Source organism: Doryrhamphus excisus, linkage group LG5 (genome assembly GCF_037039965.1).
Source record: "Doryrhamphus excisus strain RoL-2023G ecotype Guam linkage group LG5, RoL_Dexc_Guam_v1.1, whole genome shotgun sequence".
Lineage (NCBI taxonomy): Eukaryota > Metazoa > Chordata > Actinopteri > Syngnathiformes > Syngnathidae > Doryrhamphus > Doryrhamphus excisus.
In genome coordinates this window covers 9,729,089-9,752,746 of record NC_136361.1, presented here as the reverse complement: position 1 = coordinate 9,752,746, position 23,658 = coordinate 9,729,089, and the positions used below count along the sequence as shown (strand labels likewise).

The window sequence follows — 23,658 nt, the reverse complement described above, 5'->3', positions numbered from 1 at the left end:
TGGGAAACTTTTCTTTGCTTGACCAATTACCGTATTTTCCGGACCACAAGTCGCACTTTTGCTTCTTTCTGTGACTTATATATCAAATATATATTTAGATTGTATGTATTGTATGTATTTCAATGTTAATTCAAACTGACTGACATTACTGTCGACAGTCATGAGAGAGAGCGCTCTCGGGCTTCTGTTCAGTGATGGGGAAAGAGATCGGGAGCTTGGCGAACTTGCTTAGCCCGAACCTGCTTGTTAGGTTAATTCAACCTCCCGGGTATGTTTTATTCTGTTATGTAGCTGAATAACTTCAACCCTGTGCTAGCAAAATGTGTTATGTTTGCACTTCTACTGGAAGGTCCTTGGTCAGTAGCCTTCTTTGTATTTTATCCTACGTCCTTAGCCTTCCTTAGATGGCCGTAGGGCATTGGCCGGTTCCTGGTATGAAAAGGTCACAGTTTGAAAAGCACTAAAATGGTGCCTGATATGGTTTCTCTGACATGAGAGAAAGTGGATGTTCAGCGGGGCCGTGACGTGGAAATACTTGATCACATTCTATGTTAGTCCTCACACTCGACGCCTGTGCCGTGCTGCCAGACATGGGACATAAGATAGCGATAGCATAGGTGTTGTTAGCTGCCTTGTTAACGCTGAGCAGCACCGAAACGACTGCGCTGTTGTCAGTGGACATATTACTCATGTTGAGGGTCACCAATTGTGGAGATGTGACTGAGAAGGAGACAGGAGTGGAGGATAAGTGGCATGAAGCGTTTAGTCTCCACTGAACAACACTTCATGTCCCCAATGGTAACAACAAATCCACATGAATCCAAAATCCAAATCCAAATCCAAATGACCACATGGTATTTATTACTAAGATAGGATATATTGTCAGCCACATTAGACTGCATTTTATTCATTAGTCATTTAGCAAGAATTCTTTTTATTTTATTTGAAATACATACGTATGTTCCACTTTCATCACACCGGGTTTAAAGGTTTTCAATGATATTACAAAATAAGACATTTTAGAGCTGCAATCGCAGTTGACTTTTGACTGATGCTGACTGATGACGTCTACTCTTGTGGACTTATAGTCTGGAAAATAAAGTAATCAATCATGAGAGAAATTCAATAACCTAAATATCACAAAAGACCGACGCCCCAGGCTTCCTTACTTTGCCACCAAAACCCATATTTTTATTGATTGAAGCGTGGGACACAAACGCCATCCTTTTACACATTTTCACCTGAAGGAAGGATATTGGATGCATTCCAGAAAACAAAGCTAATGTCTGTTAGCAGGTGATGCTAGCCGGCCCCCAACATTTGGTGTCCCGATTGAAATAACTGATCATATTTGATTGATTATTGCTGTGGGTGTGGAACTGCATTTCCTCACACAGAGAAGCGTTCCTAATATTTTGGTGAGCTGGTTTAGCTACACGAGGGATTGGCCGCCTCGCTGACCTGGAGGAGGCACCTAATGAAGGAGCCCACGATGATGGTAAACACACAGGGTGCACACGTGATCACCCTCAGCCACAGGTACACAAGAAGACGGAGGCGGGGCCAGAGATCACTGATGGGTGGAGCCAAATGTCTTTCCATTCTTTTGCTCTTCCATGCTCCGCCGTGAGCGTGAGGATGAAGTCATCAAGTCTTCTCTTGAAATGACACACGAGGAGGAAGTGACCGTTCTGTCGCGGGTTGCGTTGGGAAGGAAAATTCCGGTAAAATTCCCAAAAGAATGTCAAGTTGGCCCCTTCGGAGTCCTATCTCATTGTGCCGCATGCTGGGTTTGTACAAACAAAGAACGCTAAAGAGCCGCCGGGGTCCATAAAGTGCACGTCCGAGAGACGGGAGCAACAGAATCATAAAAGTACTCATAATCATAGTAATAATAGTGATAATAATAATAATAAGGGAGGACGTATGTTCAGTCGTCATCCACTCCACGTCGAACAACATGATCACTTCCTGTAAAGGAGGTCATCTGAGAGGAGGGGGTGGGGCTAGTAGACGTAGCCCTCGCTGTAGGGGTGGGGCTGGCAGTAGGGCCCCTCCTGGACATAGGCCATGTTTTCATCAAAGTGCGACAGGGGCACCGTGTCCTCCTCGTTGATCTGACGCTCCATGTCGGTCTTCAGCACAGGACGCTGATTGTCCGGGAACGCCATGGAGAACAAGGCCTCGGGGTCGCACACAAACTTGTACACGTATCTCTCGCCGGCCACCTGGGGTGGGTTTGTGGGATGGATGGGTGGGGAGGGTGGGATGGTGGGATGGTGGGATGGTGGGGGGGTGGGAATGCGGTGATGGGGGTGTTGGAACAAAAGATTTTAACTTTAGATCTTTAGAAGATTGGATCTTTAGCTTTTTGAGCTGGATTGTGTCATTTCCTGTCAATGTCAACTATTTAGTATTTGTGTATTATTATGTATTTGTGTATTATTATGTATTTGTGGAAAGTAATAGCTACTGATCGAAAAATATGTCAAACCTTCATAAACATTCATTCATTTTCTACCGCTTTTCCTCACGAGGGTGGCGGGGGTGCTGGAGCCTATCCCAGAGGCGGGGTACACCCTGGACTGGTGGCCAGCCAATCACAGGGCACATATAGACAAACAACCATTCACACTCACATTCATACCTATGGACAATTTGGAGTGGCCAATTAACCTAGCATGTTTTTGGAATGTGGGAGGAAACCGGAGTACCCGGAGAAAAGCCACGCATGCACGGGGAGAACATGCAAACTCCACACAGAGATGACCGAGGGTGGAATTGAACTCAGGGCTCCTAGCTGTGTGACCTGTGTGCAAACTAATAATAATAAAAATGAAATCAATAAAAATGTTATGAAATACATTGAAATGATTATTAATTATAAATGTCAATACAGTATTTTAATCATTTCCTTCTTTTTCAATGCCGCCATTGAGTTCACTTTTGACAAAAGTGCTAGTTTGGTGGACTTTGAAATTGTGTAAAGCACTTCTATGCAAGAACGATCCAATAAAGCAGGGAAATGGAAAACATAAACATACGTTCTGTACATAAACGGGTTAAAAGAAGGTCGACTCCTCCTCTAACTTTGGTTGCCATTCAAGGCCCAAAAGTGAAAATAGAAAAAGCTTTGTCCGACTTCCCCGACGTTACCTTTTGCATGATTCCCTTCTCGTAGTAGTAGCGCAGTGATCGGCTCAGCTTGTCGTAGTTCATGGCCGGTCTGTTCTTCTGGATCCCCCATCGACGTGCCACCTTTGCCACACACACACACACACACACACACACACACACACACACACACACACGGTAAGAATGGCAACAGCTGTGACGTTAAACAAAGCTAAGAGTCCGCATTGTGCTAATGATGGAGATTAGAGCACGTGCAGCCATGACTGTTCATTACGAGCTTGTCAAACGCCCCGTGGAGGAGGAAGCAGATGTTGCGACACCTGTCTAGCACACCACCCACCACCTGCCCACCGTCCCCACCCGCCGGTCTGAGCCCACAGCCCAGCGGTGTGTTTGTTTCTGTTGCCTCTACGCTCACCAGTGTTTCGCTGCCTGCATTCCGAAGTTTGTATTTTCAACGACCGGCCGGACTACACTGTGGACCTCTGCTAGCATGCTAGCCTCTAGGCATGACGGTAGATGACCACAATGTATCCCACTTGGAAATGCACATTCACTTGTGCATTTCAATACACAAGTGAATGAAAGCACTGTTAGTAGTTACTTTATTATCGGCCATCGCTGTGGACAACCACTTATGTCCACGTCCACTAGCCAGTCCCAGGGGAGTCTCCACGATCGGGTTCCACCATAATATGATTGATATGGTTAAGTAATAATACAGTAATTGCCGGCTCTCACCTCTTCCGGCTCGATGAGCTTGAACTCCATGCCACGACCCGTCCAGGCGATGAAGTGCGAGTTTGACGGGTCGTCCAACAGCGCCACCAAGAACTGCCACAGCTGCAGTGAGCCTCTGCGCTGGTAGGATGGGCCCTCGCGGTACAGGCCCGCCTCCTGCTTGATGTCGCCTGCGGAGCATCATGTCGTACTGCATCAAACCCGTGCAGGAACAAGAAAAAGTGCTGAACAGTCGTTGAGGAACTCACCTTCCATCTTTTCCGGCACCACGCAGGTGTCGTCGTAAAAGTGCCTGGCCACTTTGTCGAACATGCAACCTGGACAACGAGAAGGAGCACTGATGTTGTGACCACTCCAAACAGCATTGGGACCAGATCCACACGGATCACCGCTGGTACCTTCACTCCGGTTGGTGTGGGCCAGGTAGCCATCTTGGCGCAAGTAGACTGAGTGACAGCTGGGCACCTCGGCTGAAAGTCAGACAAGAAAAAAAAAGCGTCTGTTGAAAGCGGCCCTGAGGTGGCTTGAAAGAGCACACTGTCGCAGTCTGCTCACTCGCTGCACCACTGGCTCTGATTAAAGAACCAGACCCTTGCGGCCCCCGGGGCGAGCTCGTAATATCACACTGCTAATACGCGCTTACGGCGTCTGCAAGATTTGGCAAGTAAATGGAAAAAAAACACAAGTTGACGAGACGGGCCCAGAGACAACCTGGCAACCTGTTTCTCTGCATGATAATAAGAATAATATCGTGCATTAGCATAGCGGTGAGGCTGTCAACATTTGAATGAGCTGCAAGCTCATATGTCCCGCCCTCCTCCCTGTGTAACACAGGTGCATGGACTGGTTAGGCTTGCTGTCAGCTAATGATAGCGATTTGGCCAAGTTTAGACACTAGCCGTCATTGACTGTACAGCACAAGGGGCCACATGGTGGAAAATGAAAGGAAGCTAAGAAGTTATATATTTCAAGAAAAGAAAAAAAGGGTGTAACTGTGCATCATATCACCGACGAATGGCAACAGCGGGCCTTTGTGTCAACTATCATGAAGACTTTAGACAAAGGCATTAAAGCTCTTATCAGCTCTTATGCTTATAATCGTAATGAGTGAGATTAACTGTACATTTTTAATGTATTTATGATGAGTGGTATTGGTGCATTTAGACAATTTCAAACAGGCCGTGCAAATACATAATAATTAAGAAAATGTTTGGGTTGATTGTCTTTTTTTTTACATAAACCTGAATTACTACGGCCCGGGGGCCACATCCGGCCCGCCAAGTGTTTGAATACGGCCCGCCCGTTGTTTCCAAAGTATTTAATTTAAACTTTACAACCTGACATCATGGCTTGAGCCAACCTTTTGATGGTTTAAGTAGCTGTTTTATCAAGTTGGTTATTTGATGCGGTCTGCTGTTTACAAAGTGCTCCTGAAAAAAAGGGACACAACACACACACTTTTACAGATACAATACTTCCACGTGGACTGTTACTTGTAAAATTTATAGTCTGGCCCCCCATAAATTTTGCCAAGCAATGCGCCCGCAAGTCAAAACATTTGCCCACCCCTGTCAAGCTGTCAACTTTTACAACAATAACTTTTTTGGTAACTACTACATTGTAGACTACCTTATTTACCAAGTACATCTCCACTCACAACAGTGCGGCCATTGCCTTCACGCTGTTTTCTGCTCATTTGTCATTGTAAAAAGTCTGAATTCAACAGTTCAATAAAAAACTACTAGGAGTTGAAGCAAATATTCTTTGGCCCTTTGGTGAGCTACTCCAATTCAGACCCGTGTGATAGTATCGCCATCATAAGGCTGGACACGCTATGTGTTTATGTCCATTCAACAATCATACACAAATTGTGTTTTGATGACAAGACATCATTAGTAGAGTAACAACAAGAGAGTAAAGTTGTTGTGTGTCACTTGAAAAAGTTAGTACGTACCCCGTGAATGTGATATCCACATGTGAGACAAAAACTAATCACATTGCTTGTTTGTTTTAAAAACTAAATGTCACTCACTGTGGTAACAAAAGTCCCATTTGGAGTCCGAAGACCAGAAGCTAAGCGGATAACTCCAGCTCGCGAGCTAGATGCCACCAGTACAGTCAAACAAAACCGCAAGGTTAGACAATGGACAATAGGTTTGCTAAGGGAATGATCAAACACGCTAGCTTTGATTGGCCCGTAGCCTCTGGAAAGCTCAATATGAAGACCAGTTATTTTGTTGGACACCCTATTCCGCAAAAGGGAAGTCTCTGATGTGGACCCTGCATACTGTATGTCAAGAACAAGTTCAAGGAAGTCCTAGCCTCTTGCCAAAAAGATATCAACAATGCATTGCTCAATACCGTCGTCAGATCTACATTTTAATGTTCTGAAGAGCCTGTTCAAGTCAGACAGACAAGCGGTGTGAACCACACTTGAAGGGATGCTGCGTGAAAATTCCCCCAAAGGGTCTCCAGAGACATCTGATGATGGGCCACCCAAGAAGAAAACCAACCTCCTACAGATGGGCTCAGATTCGGAATCGAATGATTAGGTAGAACCTGTCAGTGCCATACACAGGTTCAGGTACAGGTACAGGTACAGGTACAGGTACAGGTACAGGTACAGGTACAGGTACAAGTGTGATTAATCGGATTAAACAATTTAAACTGTATTCAACTAAAAATGACATTTGGCCTCATAATTCTACAAGTTTGGTCTCATTAATTCTCGTACAACTGCCAAATTATTTGAATGCAACTTTTTTCTCTTAGTTTTTGGACTTTATTTTCATAAAATTACAGCTGTTTTTCTATTTCTGCTGTTTTTAGCTTCCAACAATTTCAACCTTCTTCTTGGAAATTGTCTTCTCATCATTATGATTTTTCTCCCTTATTTTCTCACAATGTTTGTTCTTTAATATTTCGACTTTATGCTCCGAAAATACCTGACTGTTGTGCCCCGCTTTTAGCTCTGAATGTATGAATGTTGTATTTTAATGCATCTTTTACTCTGTTTTTTACTCAACTCTATTTTCTTCCCTGTAAAGTGTCTTTGAGTATTTTGAAAAGCGCTATACAAATAAAATGTATTATTATTATTAAAAATGTTATGTAAAGTTATGGTATGTAATATAGGGTTATTCTCATAAAATTACTTTTTCTCATGAGAATACCAGTTTTTATATGTTTATTATTATAATTTTTTATCCATCCATCAATTTTCTATGCCACTTATCCTCACGAGGGGTGTGGATATGCTGGAGCCTATCCCAGCTTCGCGTGGGAGGGGGTACATACACCGGGGATTGGATACATACACCGGGGATTGGTGGCCAGCCAATCACAGGGCACATATAGACAAACAACCGTTCACACTCACATTCATACCTATGGACAATTTGGAGTGGCTAATTAACCTAGCATGTTTTTGGAATGTGGGAGGAAACCGGAGTACCCGGAGAAAACCATGACAGTTTGCGTTTTGGTTAAAATACAAATGAAACAAAATCTTGTGGCTACTTCTCCCTGAGAGATTATGTCCCAATAAAGAAAAGAGCGTTGGAAGTTCTCCTCCCTGCCGACATGGCAGCCGAGGCTTGTGACCAAAAAGTGCCAAACAGGCTCCAAAGTGATCCTTAATAATCTTCATGTAGGCCCATTTCTCTCAACGTAATCACACTAATGGGCTCGTGGCGGAAATCGTCGCTAATTGTCGCTAAACAAATTAGCTGCAGTCATCCTCATGGCGGCTGTTCATCACTTCAAAATCCAAAAACTCCACCAGCTCTACTCTTTTTACTGTCATCCTCTACTCCAATGTGTTATTTCATTGTGATGCCAAAACAATGGCAGGGTGCAGAAAAAAAGGGTCAAAGTGCGCTTCACGGATGGAGAAGACGACCTGATGGAGCTTGAGGATCTCCAGAGGCTTCTGCTAATGACCCTTGCCCTCCAAATAAGAGCAGAGGACGAGTGTAGGAGGACAGATTTACAGCTTCAACCAGGCGTAACCTCCACCCACTCCCCTATTAGAGCACCACAGGAAATGGTGACCGCTGCAGACACCCTGTCCAACCAGATCCCCTTTCCTTCCCTAATAATGGGCAAACTCAATCAGCCCCCCCTCCCTCATTCCTGGAACAATAACGCTCCAATGCAGCCAACACCAGAGTGGAGAGCCAGCATCAAGGATTCAAAGTTGCTCACCTGAGTCGTAATTGAAGTCCCTGGGCTCCTGCTTGATCATCATGGTGGCGGGGTACAAGTGGGGGAGCGGCGCCCCCATCATGGCCGGGTGCTCAAACAGCGGGTCGGCGTACTCCTGCTTGAAGCCTTGAGGGGGGAACGGAATGCTGGGCTCCGACATCTGTCGGTGGTAGATGGGGCGTCCGTCGCGAGCCATCGCCGGCGGGGAGGGGAACGAGTGGCACGGCTCCGAAAGTTGGCGGCGAAATCTGACGGCCATAACACATTATTTTACTCTTATTAGCCACGTGGGCCAAGCACAAGAGACAGTGCTTAACTTATTTTTACACTTGTATGACAGCAACGCATGTTAAAATGCCTTGTCGACCAAAAACAGGTTTTACTATTGAGATTGACTTTCTGCTGCCTTTTTCCAGCAGGGGCTGTAATAGTGAGATGAACCAAAGCATGCCAAAGCAACACATGTAGATATAATAACTAGTTACCACCCTTCAGTTTATTGATCCATTTTAATGCCTGGTACAACTAAAGGATAACAAAAATAGCTCCTAAGAATTCAATTTAAGAGCTGATATCTAGCAACTTCCATGGTTTTCTTGATAATAACCCAAATCCCTTCAGTTTTTACATGAATAACTACAGCATTGTACTGCCAAAAATGTATGTTTGTTGTCACCATTATATCTGTTCAAACAAAGGGACCTGGGCTAATCATTTTTCCATGACTGCAGGTAAAAAGTTGTTTTGCTGTTTTTTTTTGTTAGTTTTTTCCAAATATATTAAATATATATACAGATTTTTCTACTTTCTTCTTAAATAATCTAATCAATCTAACTTTTATGACTTCATTCCCATATTATTATATTCCAATATTTTGACAAAAAAATGCAACTTTATTTGGTTTGTTTCTCATAATATTACAACTTCTATAAAAAAAAAAACACATAATTTTTTTTATATTTCAACTCTATGCTACAATTTTTTTCCCTCCTAATATTACAAGTGTACTCTTGGAAAGGTTCTAACAAGATACAATTTTCCCCCATTTCTGCTGTTGTCCACATTTTCCAACTATTTCTTCTTGTGAATTTTCTTACAACTCAGTTGTTTGTTACAACTTAAAACATAATTAATGTTAAAGGGGACCTATGATGCTTTTTCCACTTTTCTCACCTGTAAATGTAGTTATAGAATGTTGTATTCTCGTATTAAACGATGCCAAAGTTTTAGATAATGAGGTTTGCACATTTGGAAGTGAGCCCTAAAGGAAGTTGGCTCTGAACACCCGGTTTCAAAAAGCGTGGTAAAATTGCCCCATTGTGATGTCACAGAGGGGTGGACTTCCTTATATAGGTGTGGCTGTAAGCTCTCCGCCCTCCCCCAAGCTCTGCTGCTCTGTTTACGAAACAAGCTCAGGCAGAAGTTAATGTATTTGGTGATTCCCAGCAAGAGAAAAATATTTTTATCTGTCAACGGTATTTCACATGGACTGTTTTTTTTTCAACATGAACGTGAAATATCCATCAAACTGTTGCTGGAGCCAGAAGCAGCGCCCTCACAACCGACTTATGAGCTCCACCGCACCAGCTGTGCTACGTTACCACTCCGAGTTCATACACGGTAAGTCAGGGGTCTCCAGCCAGTAGATCATGAGCTTCCAGTAGCTCCTAAACACTTAACACTCAATTAGCTCTCCACAGACTTCATTCATTTATTAGAACTCCTATACCCACTATGTTAGAAAGTGGGGTTTGTTAGTAGTTAGGAATCACTTTGGACGTGTGACCAATCACAGCAGAGTGGCCGTGCTCAGAGGCGGGCCGTGGGTGGAATACATTAAAACCGTTTTGGCCGGAAGCACAAATCCAAGGAAATACAGCTGGAATAGGTGCAGATTAAAATATAAAAATATAAATAACATATAAAAAGTTTTCTGTGCAGGTTACTGTGTATAGCTGCTCTATAGCAGTTCACAACTCAATACAAAGGGTAGAAAATTTTGAATAATAGGTCTCCTTTAAAATTATGACTTTTTTCATTAGATTACTTTTTTATTAATAACCTTTTAAACGATTTGTCAATTTTTCCGTGGGCCAATAAAAAACACCCCTCGGACACCCCTGCTTCACAGCTAATTCTAACTTCTAATTCTAAATTCTTAGCATCGATAGAACCTGTTAAGGAGCCACGGTACCTGTGGTCCATGGCGTAGGCGCTGTCAGGGTGTGTCTGCGAAAGCGGCACGTGAGCGTAGGTTCGGTCAGGTTTGGGTGTCGGGGCGGCTGTAGGTGAGGCATGATGTAGGGGGGACACTGGGGTGCTGCAGGGGGGTGTCACTGGGCTGGAGGGCTTCATTCCTGCGTGCTGCTTCTGCTCATAGGCACTGTGGAAGGGAAAATACCATGATGCATTCATTGCTATCTGAAGTAACTCAAATGAATAATATTTATAATAAAAATAAAATACAATACATAAGCAAATATGACAGCAAATATGACAATTTCTATGACATTCCATAATTATTTCCTGATTAAACCTGTTATACGTGTCGACTTCTATTTCTGAACAGCGGTAGTAAGAATAGTTTCACAACACATTTCTCCCTTTCCGCCTCGATAAAATGTTTCGGTTTCATGTGTGCACTGACTCGTTTCCGTGACGTCACACATTTGATAATTCATTAACTGAAAGACAAAAATAGCCTCAAAATGATGTGAAATCGAAAATGAAGTCAAGATTGGGTGCAAATAAGCAACACTAACACACTCTTGTCAAGACAAAAGTTAAAGGGTGGAAAAACGTGTGCCCAGTTCGTCACACACTGTATATATGAAGCGAGTCATTTCAAATGTATTACAATATATTCCAATCACTAATGGGGAGAAATCACTGAATAACGCCACTGAAAGGCTGCAGCACAAACCTGACGTTGTACAGGCACTTCTCTCCATACTGGAGCTTGAAGGGCCGCTCTTGACTGCAGGTGGAGCCCAGCTCGGAACACGGGCTGTGCAGCTCTCTCTTGATTTTCAGCTGCAGTCCGTGGAACGCCACTATATCAGGAAAGGAGGAGAAAATTAATCATTTAGGATGGCGGCATATTAAACAGGTCAAAGGTCAAAGGTCAAACTAAACTACACGGACTAAAATATTGGGACGCCGTATTAGAAAAGGAAGACAATTTGGGAGTTGTGCACATGCGGTGCTTTGTGCACTGGGAATAGTGAAAGTGTTCATACCAAGTTGGAAGCCTGCAGTTGTCCAAAATGTGACCAAACTGTGCTGCACCATTTTCTTATTCTGAATTAAGATCTTTGATTCTCTGAGATGACTCCCAGTGGTGTGCAAAGTGTTGATAAAGTCAAACTGGAAAACTGCAAACTGATTTTGGGAGGCCCCGGTTTTTGTATGATTCAGTTTTTTAGACACAATTTCATACTAACTTTTGCCTCACAGCTAGGAGACCCGAGTTCGATTCCACCCTTCTCTGTGTGGAGTTTGCATGTTCTCCCGTGCATGCGTGGCTTTTCTCCGGGTACTCCGGTTTCCTCCCACATTCCAAAAACATGCTAGGTTAATTAGCCACTCCAAATTGTCCATAGGTATGAATGTGAGTGTGAATGGTTGTTTGTCTATATGTGCCCTGTGATTGGCTGGCCACCAGTCCAGGGTGGACCCCGCCTCTCGCCCAAAGACAGCTGGGATAGGCTCCAGCACCCCACGCACCCCCTCGTGAGGATGAGCAGTAGAAAATGGATGAATTTTGCCTGTTTTAAACTATTGTACAATATTGCGTGTAACAAGCAAACCTGCCCTCTACGGCGTAGGTGCCCAAAGGCGGGTATGCAGATTGCGGTAGTGGGTATGTGCATGAACATTTTAAATGGCTTAATTTACGTAATGTCCTTGAACAACTCGTGTCAACATTCTTAGCCATCAGAAGAAAGGTGACAGCATAAAGTTGTTCATTGTTGTGTGTATATGTGCGTTACACTTTAAGTGTGTATGACGCGGAATGAGACTTGTGTGTAAACGAGAGACGACGACTTTAACATACTTAAATTAGACTGCATAGCACTGTGAATCGAGAAAGCAATTTTTTTTGATGAACACTAAAGATTCCGAGATAGCAAAGAACTCCCCTCCAACCTCGCAATCAATATTCAATATTTGTATTGCCGATGCGTGATGCTAAAAGGTGGATTGTGATAATCATCACCATGCAACAATACACTACATGCTGTCTGACCACGTCTAAAAGAGAGAGTGGATCTTCATCGTGCTTGCCCACTGATGAAGAGCCATACAAGTTGAAAGAGTGCAGACATGGATTGAGTACGTATCTCCGCTAATCTTATTCCCACGTTGATGGATTCTGCTGGCTCACGTAGATGTTTCCTCTGCCTTCAGTTGGATGTCAATATGACCCCGACCACAACAAGCGGTCCTGCATTGATTCTAGAAGGTAGTCTAGGAGCATCTGTGCTCTCAGACGTAACACGAAAAGAGACAGACGAGCACCCGACCGGTGATGATTAACATCCCATCGTCTCAAGTCATGATCAACGCTAATCTGATTCTGACCAGAACTCAGCCAGTCCCACCAAAAGCCCGGTTGGTGCTGTCAGAGGCTCGCTGGAAAAGATCAGAGATGTTTACGCTGTGCTTGAAGTCTCAGAGAAAATGATGATTTCTGAAGATTTTCTCACAACTTGACTGACAGCTGCTATACGAGCAAGGGCGGCTCTGCCAATGCTCCATCTGATGCACAGCCGGGCCCCTGGGAGGGGGGCCACACAAGCCCGGCATGGCAAAGCTCGCTGGGGGCCCGACCTTTCCAGGTCATCGATCGGAGGTCAAAAAGAGACTTCCTGTGGGGAGACCTTTGATGACGCAAGCATGGCATAACATGGCAGGCACAAATCATAACAATATCATTTTAACAATAAATGACACAATTTCATGAGCCATAAAACAGCTGCATTCATGATGCTTATTATTGTGGCTGCACAATGTACGCTAGCATACCGTTTCTAACATACTGCATTCCAAAGCATACACCTTCAACACAATCTTAGGGAAAATAAAAGTTGGATCCCACATCTAAATAACGTTTGGCCCTTTAAACTAACAACAATATCCAGTTCCGCTCAGAAGTCTGGAGACACTTTGTCATCCAATCGTATGGCCTGACCAATTCATTGGCCGGTCCATTTGATCAGACCATAATAGCCATTAGAGCACAGCTCTCAAACTCAAGGCCCGGGGGCCAGATGTGGCCCACCACATCATTTTATAGGGCCCGCAAAAGCCAGGGAATAATGTGTGTCAATCATGCTCTGCAACTTTTTCCCCTCTAAATGTATGCATTCTTTCATTTTCACACAAATGATACTGCCTGCGGTAAACCTCAATATTATCCTGCAGCAAGATATTCCTGAATATCTCCTTAACACCTTGGCATTCCCACTTCACTTCTCAAGTAAGTCATCCATCAATTTGTATGTAATTGCATGTATGTATGTACCCTCGGGCATCTCTGTGTGGAGTTTGCATGTTCTCCCGTGCATGCGTGGCTTTTCTCCGGGTACTCCGGTTTCCTCCCACATTCCAAAAACATGCTAGGTTAATTGGATACTCCAAATTGTCCATAGGTATGAATGTGAGTGTGAATGGTTGTTTGTCTATATGTGCCCTGTGATTGGCTGGCGACCAGTCCAGGGTGTACCCTGCCTTACGCCCGAAGACAGCTGGGATAGGCTCCAGCACCCCCCGCGACCCTCGTGAGGAAAAAGCGGTAGAAAATGAATGAATGAATGCATGGATAATTATGTAATATTATATCATGATCAATATTTGTAATCAGTTAAGGGAAGCCATCAATGAAAAGGAGTTTGACACCCCTGCACGAGAGAATAGATGCATAAAAAGTTGCCGTCCTCTGTTAAATTAGCAAAAGAACAACTGAGGCACTGAGAGTGAGTATGCCTTTTGCACTTTGTGTATTTCGTTGACTTTATGTACGTATGCTGCTTCTTTCAGACTATTTCTGAAAAAATAGTAAAATGTTCTTCCTTCAGTTTGAAACACGTTTTCCCAACTATAGCGACAATTAATCAATGATGCAATTAATCGACAACTATTCAGGTATTAGACAGTTTTTTTTTAATTGACGTTTTGTCTCTTTTCTGTTGGAAAAGGAAATTAGAAAAGCTTGTGAATGTAGTATTCTACATTGGTCACTAGGTGTCAGTAATTGTTCAGCGAAACAAGCACCAGACTTCATCACCGGAAGAACAGGTTTCAAATTATCTCACAACGAGCACAACAATAATAACATATGAATCATAACAACACGGCTTTAACTCTTCCACTTCAATTCCACCCCCGACATCACTTCCTGTTTACATGTCCGGAAGTCATTTACATGGACATGGGTCTTATATACAGTACGTCATAAAAAGGCTTCATTTCTTTGATTTTCTTTTCTTTCTGACATGTGACTGCATATGACTACGTATCAGTGATGTCAGCAGAGATGTTGCCATCACGGACAGCCACAGGTAAGAAGTGGAAATGTCACAATAGATTTTTGGCGGCGGGGCGCCAAGGTGGCTCACCAAGGTACGCTAATCAATAGCTAGACTAGAACACGAGACACTTCCTTTTGAGTCCAGAATGTCACGGCATGATTGCGCTCATTATCTGCTCATTGATTAAGAAGCCGGAGCCTCTTAAAAGAGGCAGTTAAAACAATTAGAGGCTCTATTTGGAATGCTAATGTTCTGCTGGCTGCTGGTGACGCACACACACTTCTTATTTTGCCTATTTGCTCACGTTTTTTGCACAATTATCAGTAATTTAGTGTTTTGTATAAATATTTTTATAAGATGGTACATTTTTTTTTTCATGAAAATGAGTCATTGGCTGTGACATGTTGTTCATTCTCAGCTACAAATGGTGTTTTTTTTGGCCTAACCTTTGCTCATATTTGGCAGATACTTCTCCAGCCCATTCATTAAAAAAATCATTAATTAAAAAAAAAAAACAGGTCTTTTGGCAACAGCAAAAAAGCTTCCCTTCCATTTTCACCTACTGTAGGTGCTCGCCTTCGCTGTTAAATAACGGAAAGATGGGCGAGGAACGTGTGGCCTCATTTTACACCTCCTCCACTCCGTCCTTCCCTGCTAAGTTATGCTAATGGTAAGCATCTGTGGTGGAGCTGGAGACAAAAGAACCTTCTCCTCCTCCTTCAGCTGGAGGACGTGACGGCTTCCAGGCAGCCGCCATGCTGCTTCCATGCCGGGATGACATTGAAGACGGCGGCCAAGTCACCTCGGCAGAGTATGACCTCTGTCTCATGGTTGTAGTACAAGTTACAACAATACGCCACAACTCACTGCTATAAATTCAATTATTCCTTTGTTTATGCAATTTTTGTAGCTACAGACACAAACTATACCAACTAAATAAGCTAGCTTTTTCTCCTTATAGATTAAAATCACATTATTTTGTCCATTTTCAAAGTAATAAAAGAACCATGTGACGTATCAGGAGGTATTTCTTCCAAGATAGCACTGATAGCAATTTTGCTTGCAAAAAAAATTTTAACTCAAGGCTTTATTTTAGAAATTTGTGGCTTCCTCGTGTGTATTTTCTATGATTTGATCTTTAAAAAGGGCCATACATAAAGTGATTAATCAAACATAATTATATTTCTAAAGCACAGGTGGCAAACTCATGGCCAGGGGGCCAGATCTGGTCCTCCACATCATTTTATGTGGCCGGCCAAAGCCTGGAAATAACAAGGCAATTTATCCATCACTTTGTTCATTTCTAAGTATAATTGTAACTATCATGAGGCAATCATACATTGATATTTATTTACAGTACATTCACTGTTACAACAATGACTGTAAAAACGATCTTGACAGCCCTGGTCTAAAGCAAAGAATATTTGGACAAACATTAAGAGCCACAGTCGCATTACATGGCGCATACTTCATTTCATAAGTAAAAGTAGAACAGGCGAGCCTTTCTGCCCTTCCTTTTCCCAAATATATTTTCAAGTGAGGCATCTGGCCTGTGCTGTGTACATACACATTGTGCACTTGTCACTTGGCTTTATTTTCAGCTGTGGATTCAGGGTAGTATTTACAGTAGCAACGTGGTATTTGTGGTAGGGACTCAAAATAAAACAGGATGTGTTGTTTTAATGATTAGAATAGAAAATGCTGATGTTTTTGTTAGCAGTTCAGTGGTCCATTGATGCAAAGGACACATTTGGGGTTTTTTTTTCGACCTATTAAAAATCATGCATTATCTTTGCCGACTTGGGCCAGTCCCCGCATCCTAAGAGGCCTGGGTAGGACCCATATGGGAGAGGTGCCGGCTGGGATGCCCAACCACGGCGCCCTCACCCCGCTGCCATCTGTCAGCGGCCTGCCAGTCTGCTGCAACTTTGCCAGCAGGACAATTCAGATGGTCAGCAGACCACGGACCGCCCACCTCTGAAGGACAACGGGACCGTCCCGGTGACCTCTGGGCATGGACTCTAGAACCCTTGAGGCACCTTAGCGGACCAAACCTGCACATTCTGCTTATTCGATTGTTTTCCTTCTCAACATATCAGTCAGTTTTAAGGCTAATTCTTTTAACGTGGCCAAGATTTTTTTTCTTTTTTTTATAATTGCAAGGTATTGAGAATAGGAGATTTGCATGTATGCCTACACTCTTTACACCCCTTTTGGTCCCACCTGACTCCCATTATAACCTCTTTTATTGTTACCTTTTCCACTAAAAAAAAAAAAAAAATAGGGTTTTGATGGCAATATTGTCATAACAACCTAAAACCATATCTGTGAAGTGATATTTTTATTCATGTTTGTTTGAGAGGAGGGTCTCACAGGCTAGAACAACCTCGAGACAGTTAAAGCCCCAACCAACAAACATACATTTATTATTGTCAGTGTTTTGGTTTGTTTTTTTAGCAGTTCTTGGTTCCATTTTCAGGGCTGTGCATGGTTCCCCACCTCTGATCTAAATGCAATGTGATGGCTTAAATACGCTTTTATTGGAGCTTTCGCTGCCAATCAATCAATCAGCGGGGCCATATTAATCCCGGTGATATCAAAAATAAACATCAGACTGATGCTTTTAAAGGCAGGGGTCATAAATGTTAAGAGTAGTTTTACAAAAGTGTTTAAAAAGGGATGAAGTGTAATCAGCGTGAACTTCTTGATGTGTCATTTCAAGTTGTAGGAGGAAGAAAATAGAAGTAAAACAAAGACCACCCTCTGTTTTTCCCAGCGCCAACAGGATCCTGCTTGAACATCGAACTTCACGCGTATGTGAAAGCAATGTCTTGAATCGCTTCCGCTTTTTCGGGTTAAAGGACATCAGGAAGAAGCGGCTGGTATTTCAGTGGTGTTTCTCACACTTTCTTGGCCTGTCCCGAAGACATGTGCTTGCCGTGGACCCCAGCCCCTCCCCCTCCATTTCTGCACCTGCCATGCCAAGTCACCATGGCAAACCAGCCAGCAAGAAGGAACGGCTGGAAAGTCACCTGGCTGGTTCACCACGGCGAGAATGCGAGGCGAGCTGGTGTCAACTACAATTTCCCTCTAGAGTATTCTTAGAAAGGTGGCTTGTTTTCCTTGTTGGGCTTTCATTGTGCAAAATATGCACCAAGAATGGATTTGATTTACAAAGTCCTGATTTAGAAAATGCAGCTGCACTAGGAAGGTACGCCAAAAAGCACTTTGAGGAAAAGGTCAAGGGGGGGTTTCGCTAGATGAGAACATTTCTATTCTGGAAAAAAAAAATCAAAACAACCACCTATCCCCCCCCATCCCCTCCCTAAATCAGGTGACACTCAGCCTGGCCCTCCCAATGTTAAAAATATCCTCTAAAAACAATATTCTTGCCTATGCAAATAAGAACACACCACAGTTTGAACATGACACACACACACACACACACACACACACAAGGATCGTGTTGGTTTGTTACTCACAGTTTTCAGTCTGGAAGTCGGGGACAAACTGCTCGTCATTGTCAGGAACCTGAGCTGCAAGCACAAAGAAGACAGACGAGGCGTTTGTGATGTTGATCACAGCGCTACAAGGTCCAAACGGCACCACGGGTTCTTTTAACACACACAACCTCTTCCATCTTTAAGCTCGAAGAGACCTTAAAGGATTCTACAGTCCATCCAAGCGGAAAAACATCAGTTTTTATTGTGTCGTACACAAAACTATATTCTACTCTTTTTTTTTTCTCCCAATATGTTTAACCCAAGTCATTTCTGACATATAACACGTTTTAAAATGGATTTATTAGGGATACCTTTGCATTTGCAACTTAGGAAAACCTCATTGTGGGGACTAGAAAAATAGGGCAGAGATCCAAATACAAGAAGCATATCACAAACATTATATTTTTTGTACTTTAACAAAGTTTATTATAGCGGACACGGTTTGGAGTGGTGTACAGCAGCTCTGTCTAATACTTTCACCTTTTAATGTAACTAAATAAGATAGGTCCAAGTATGATACAGTACATTGTACTGCCAACTACACACCACTGCCAACTACACACTATCATAAACGTAGAGTATGTGAGGATGGTATTAGATTGTAGACTGAATGAAGTGATGCGAGTAATCTCCAAATCCAAAATATTAAAAACTTGCTATTTAGGATAAAAATACATGCTTTTCATTGGACATGTTGTTTCGGTGACCCTGTAGCTGGTAATCCCACTTCCTGTCAGCGTCTGCCAGCAGTCAGCCTCCCATCGTTAGCAGCATCTAATTGGCTTCCTCCCTACTGATGAATCCACCTGTACACCTGCCGCCTTGGCTCTCCTCTTCCAAAGCTCACCCAAAATGCTCAACGCACAATCCAGCTCAACGTCGGCGGGTCAAAGAAGAGGCGCTTTAAAGGCGTCCATTCGTCTATTTATACACGCGCGGTGAGGTGGAGCCTCATTATTGTCGCGGCATCACTAGCGCGCCTCGACATGTCTACTTAGCCTGGTGATTTAAAGAAGAAAAAAAAAAGATTTTTGACACTTTTCATGCAACGTGGGATGAGGTGTGAATTGATAAGCGTAACCAATCAACAGATGACGGCTCTCGGCGCTGCCACATGTCATGTGACCCACAGGACAATTCACTTCACCCATTGTGACACAATTATTAGGACAATTATTATTATCTTGTCATGATGGTTTAGTCAACACCAAAAAATACCCATATAATAAAAAAGTAAGTCATTTAAAAAATAACCCATACAAATTTTATCTATATAACAGCCTAATATGTAAAAAGAATGTTTATGTAAAAAAAACCCTACAATTTACTGATTAACTACACTTCAGTGACAAACCGTAAAAATACTCAAGAAATATAAACATACAATAAATAAATTAACAAAAATACTAACCACAATTGAATAAGATAAACAACCAATTATGCTTCTTTGGCCAGCCATCATAGACAATACGTAGAACAAACGCCTTTTTTAACCACTTGAAGGACTTGAAGGTATATTTCCCAGCTTTAAAGCAGTCCATGACAACTATTGAATATTTCAAATGAGATTGCAGAAATAGTAGTAATTAAAATTAAATAAAAATTAAAATAAACATTTGCATTTCCAAATGTTGTTGTGTTGACGTATAAGAAGTGAAAAGTTACATTTTCAAGCATTTCTTCCAAATTGCCAAACCTAAAAAAAATGCCACATGAAAATTCAAGCATGTATAAAAGCAACATATTGGAGCTCAGCATCTGCCCCCCCCCCCACCCCCCACACCCCCCCACACACACACACTATGTGAGAATCAGGGTGGGAAATGGACACAGGAAGGTGAGTATAACGGAAAAAAATAGAAACAAGAGGAAGTAGAGCACAATGAGTCACCGGCTTCAGTCTGTGAATGAAACAGTTGGTCCTGGTTGGGAAAAAAAAACATAATTCCTGTGGAGAACTGCAGGAATGGAATGTTGTCGCCATTCATCCGCATTAATGAAGTATTTCATTCATTCGTTACATGAGGGAAAAAAAACAGGTGAAGTGACCAATGTGGGCATTTTGTTGCCAAGTAAAAAAAGGCTGTTTTAATGACAAAAAACACTTCTAAAGGTCAATAAGTGTCAAGGAGAAAGAACTTGAATGAGGATAAGTTAGGGTGGGGGTGCAGGGTGATGGGAGAGGGGTGGACTAGGCGGCGGGTTGGGAGGGAGAGGGGGTTCAAAACATTTGCATGACAGCTGACAAAGTTGCCTCAACTTTGCGGAAATTCATTCCCGTCTCATTTCCAATTACCTGAACTAATAAATCTTATCCCGTCTTAACAGGACAGGAAGGAAGTGGATGTGTTAAGAAGCCAGCGCGCTCGTCACGGTGATCCATGACAGGCTTCGGAACCATCGTACCGACTTTCTGGATGCTGAAATATTAAAATCCTTTTTAGTCTGCTTTAAGATGACTTTTTTTTTCAAGAAAATGATTTTTTTGTAAGTGTTAAAGTTGCTTAAAATTGATGGCGCACCTGACAGTAGAAGTTTAGAATAAGACAATGGGATGTCTTTAAATGGACAGCTTAGCTCACCTATTCTGTCAGTTTAAATACACAATTTAAGTTATAAAATATCACATTTAAACCAGTATATACCAACACCATACAATAATAAAGATATAAGATTAAGATATACACAAGTCAAAAACACTTTTCTATGACAAATCTCCAAAAGCTACAAACAAAAAAATGTGCAAACTTAACTTGAAATTTCCCAAAATGTAATTTCTGGTTTCAAATTGAAGCCAAGTGAAATTATAAGTCAAGTAAGTCTCAGTGAGGTCAGTTAAAGTCGGAATACATGCACTTTAAAAGGAAAAAGAAGAAGATTGTCCACTAACCAAAAGTTGGGTGCTGCAGACATGGAGGAAAGAGGACACTGGAACTTAAATCCTGAAGCATCCCGTCTCTGTTAGAGCACAGTGAGCCTGTCTTGCCATGGGAGGAAAAACATTTAAAAAGCACAAAAAAAGACGGGGGAAAAACTTTCAGGCACCAAAAAAAAAAAAAAAAAAGTCTAATTTTTGTTTTTCAGGCAGTAGGGTAGGTACGGTAAGTGAGACTGTCAGGAAAAAGATGATAGATCCATTCTTTTTGTGCAGGCAAGGAGGCGAAATTGAAGACGACAAGGTGATGGTGCAGCTGGAGATGATGTAGAGGAGGAAGCGGAGGGGGAGGGAGAGAGTGAGAGAGAGCGAACGCCGGGTGGCGTGCGGCACGTTAGCTCCCGCCAAAAGCCGAGGAGACAGTGAGCGGCAGAGAGTGTTGCGCTGGTAATTTGTGATGACACTCGCAGCTAGAACCTCCTTGGTCTCCCTCAAGAGCCCCCTCGCTCTCGCTGGCAGCCTCTAATGTATGCACCACACACCAGGTGCCTCTTCCACGCCGCCTTTTAATTGGACTGCCATGTCAAGCATGGAACTCTGTTCTTAAAACAACCCCTCCAGCCTCCACCCACCACAGAGCCATTTGTATCCTGACCCGTGTGAGACGCTCACCTTCTGCCAGCCACGTCTCCTGAAGGCGAAGCAGGTCCTGGAAAAGCTCTGAGGAAGAGAAGCAAAGCAGGGTCACATTTGAGGATAGGTCCACGTGCATACCAGGACAGTCAGACCTCAAAAGCCCAACACAATCTGTTCCAGGATGCTGGTTTACGGTGCAAAACATTTTTCCCCATGTAAAAAATCATCTGTCCCAGGGTCAAACTGGGGCCATCGTGAAGCCTTCTTTATATTTTAATATGCCTAACTCTCATTAAGTGTAAAAAGAAGTCAACTACCATAAACAGTTGCCCGCCACTAATACATTCAGACCGCCACATATCTGATACTATTTTTTTATTTTGGTTTCCCTCGCTCACAAACACATTATAATAGAACTGGGTGTTAGCTTGCCGTAACAACGGTGTGCAGTATACTGCAAATCTGATTCTTAACACACCTACCACAGACTTAGACGGAGCCCTGGAAACATGAATATTTGGGGGGTTTTCTTAAAGTCGCCTGTGCATGTTATAAGGCGTACACCCACGTCTGCTGCGACACAAACTTATTTTGTTATATAAGGTTTCAAAAAAACACAAAATAATATTGCACATTTCTCATGACATAAACCAAAAAACAAACGTCGGACTTTTGCATCATGGCCAGTTATGCAATTTAGACAATATCATCCAACTCCAACCAGACACCACATATAGATTGTAGTCCTGTTGGAAAAACTAACTTTAATATCTAATGACCCAAAAGTTCCCAAAAAAGGGAAACTGCAACCCCACAGCTGGTGAAACTAGGTTCTCCTAAGATTTGCCAAGAATTGGAATTCTTAGGTTTTGTATGACTTTAGAGGCGTATTTCGCTCACATTCTGGACTGTATAATCCTAGGATCATAACATTTAATAAACTGAATATCAACGACTGGAAGTCGATTTTAGCCAATCAGAAACCCAAAGAAAGTCCTTTCAGGAAAAGGTGCATTGACTGTGTCAAACTGATGAAAATGGGACTCAGCCACGTAACATTTTCAAAGTGCGCAATGAAAATGTTGTGAGTTTTTTAAATTTCAATTAAAACACTTGGATAAGCCAAAAAAAAAGGGTCATGCTGAAGTGGTAGACAAACAAGAAACTTTACTTTTTTTCGCAAAACTGGTTATGGAAATTCTCAATACTTAAACATCACATGGAGTTGGTTTAAGGATGAAAGACCACGGAGAAATATGGTTTTTTTCTTTACCAGCCCCCAGGGGTGTGGAGCTGGCCTATGTTTACCAAGCCTCCATTCCAACAAGTCCTGGGGGAGCAGGCGCTGACAGTCGCTGACAGTCGCTGACAGCCACATCCTTTTACACCGGTTCTTTCTTTTCTTGCATTTGTCTACATCTTATTTTGATGATCACTAAGCTTGCTGTGATGCATGCCAAGGCTCTAGTTAGCCACAAAAGAAAAAAGATTGGATTCTGGCTAAAGGTTTAGCAGCCGTGAAATTACCTTCGGTGTCCACAGCGAGGTTGGACTTCATCAACTTTCTCCTTCTATCGTTTGATGGCCTATCGCAGCGCCTCCTCTTCTCTGGAGTCGTCTGCAGACAAGAAGGAAGACAAATCAATTGTGTTTCAGCAGCAGACGTGAAAGAACGACATGCATTCGCCTACAAGAGCTTCATGTTTGCTTTTACGGCTAAATTATGGAGAGAAGTTTGGGAGCCATGCCGACTTACTTTGCGGTAACAGTGAGGCACCTGCTGGTCGTGGGATGCTTCCATCGTGGACCTCCGGGCTCCCACAAATTGGCAGCTAAAAAAAACACACGCACAAGTGATCAAATGGTGTTGACGTCTGCAAGTGACACTGCGTCCGTATTCGCGAAGCTCTTCAAGTATTGCAGTAAAATGACGCCCACGACGCTTCCGTGCAAAACTTGTTCCACAGTTTTATGCCCAAACCACAAGGAAATATGAAAAGTGAAAACCTTTACGCGGTTGCAGAGCGCC

At 42.8% G+C, this 23,658-nt stretch overlaps 1 protein-coding gene across 4 annotated transcripts; it reads right to left on the bottom strand.

The window, feature by feature from the left end:
* Positions 1–118: 118 nt before the first annotated feature.
* Positions 119–23,436, bottom strand: etv1 (ETS variant transcription factor 1). 4 transcript variants are annotated; one of them, XM_078790672.1, is made up of 13 exons: positions 23,386–23,436; positions 23,157–23,247; positions 21,666–21,713; positions 21,009–21,095; positions 18,098–18,151; positions 11,006–11,135; positions 10,277–10,465; positions 8,083–8,330; positions 4,275–4,346; positions 4,125–4,193; positions 3,877–4,046; positions 3,157–3,258; positions 119–2,228 (listed from the first exon to the last, which is right to left on the bottom strand). In XM_078790672.1, exons 1-13 carry the CDS (start codon positions 23,428–23,430, stop codon positions 2,007–2,009), a joined length of 1,527 nt encoding a protein of 508 aa, XP_078646798.1. In that variant the 5' UTR covers positions 23,431–23,436; the 3' UTR covers positions 119–2,006. The 4 variants fall into 4 exon arrangements, with proteins under 4 accessions (XP_078646798.1, XP_078646799.1, XP_057909804.2 ...); XM_078790673.1 differs by lacking the exon at positions 21,009–21,095; XM_058053821.2 differs by lacking the exon at positions 23,386–23,436 and having other exon boundaries at positions 21,009–21,099; positions 23,157–23,177.
* Positions 23,437–23,658: the final 222 nt, after the last annotated feature.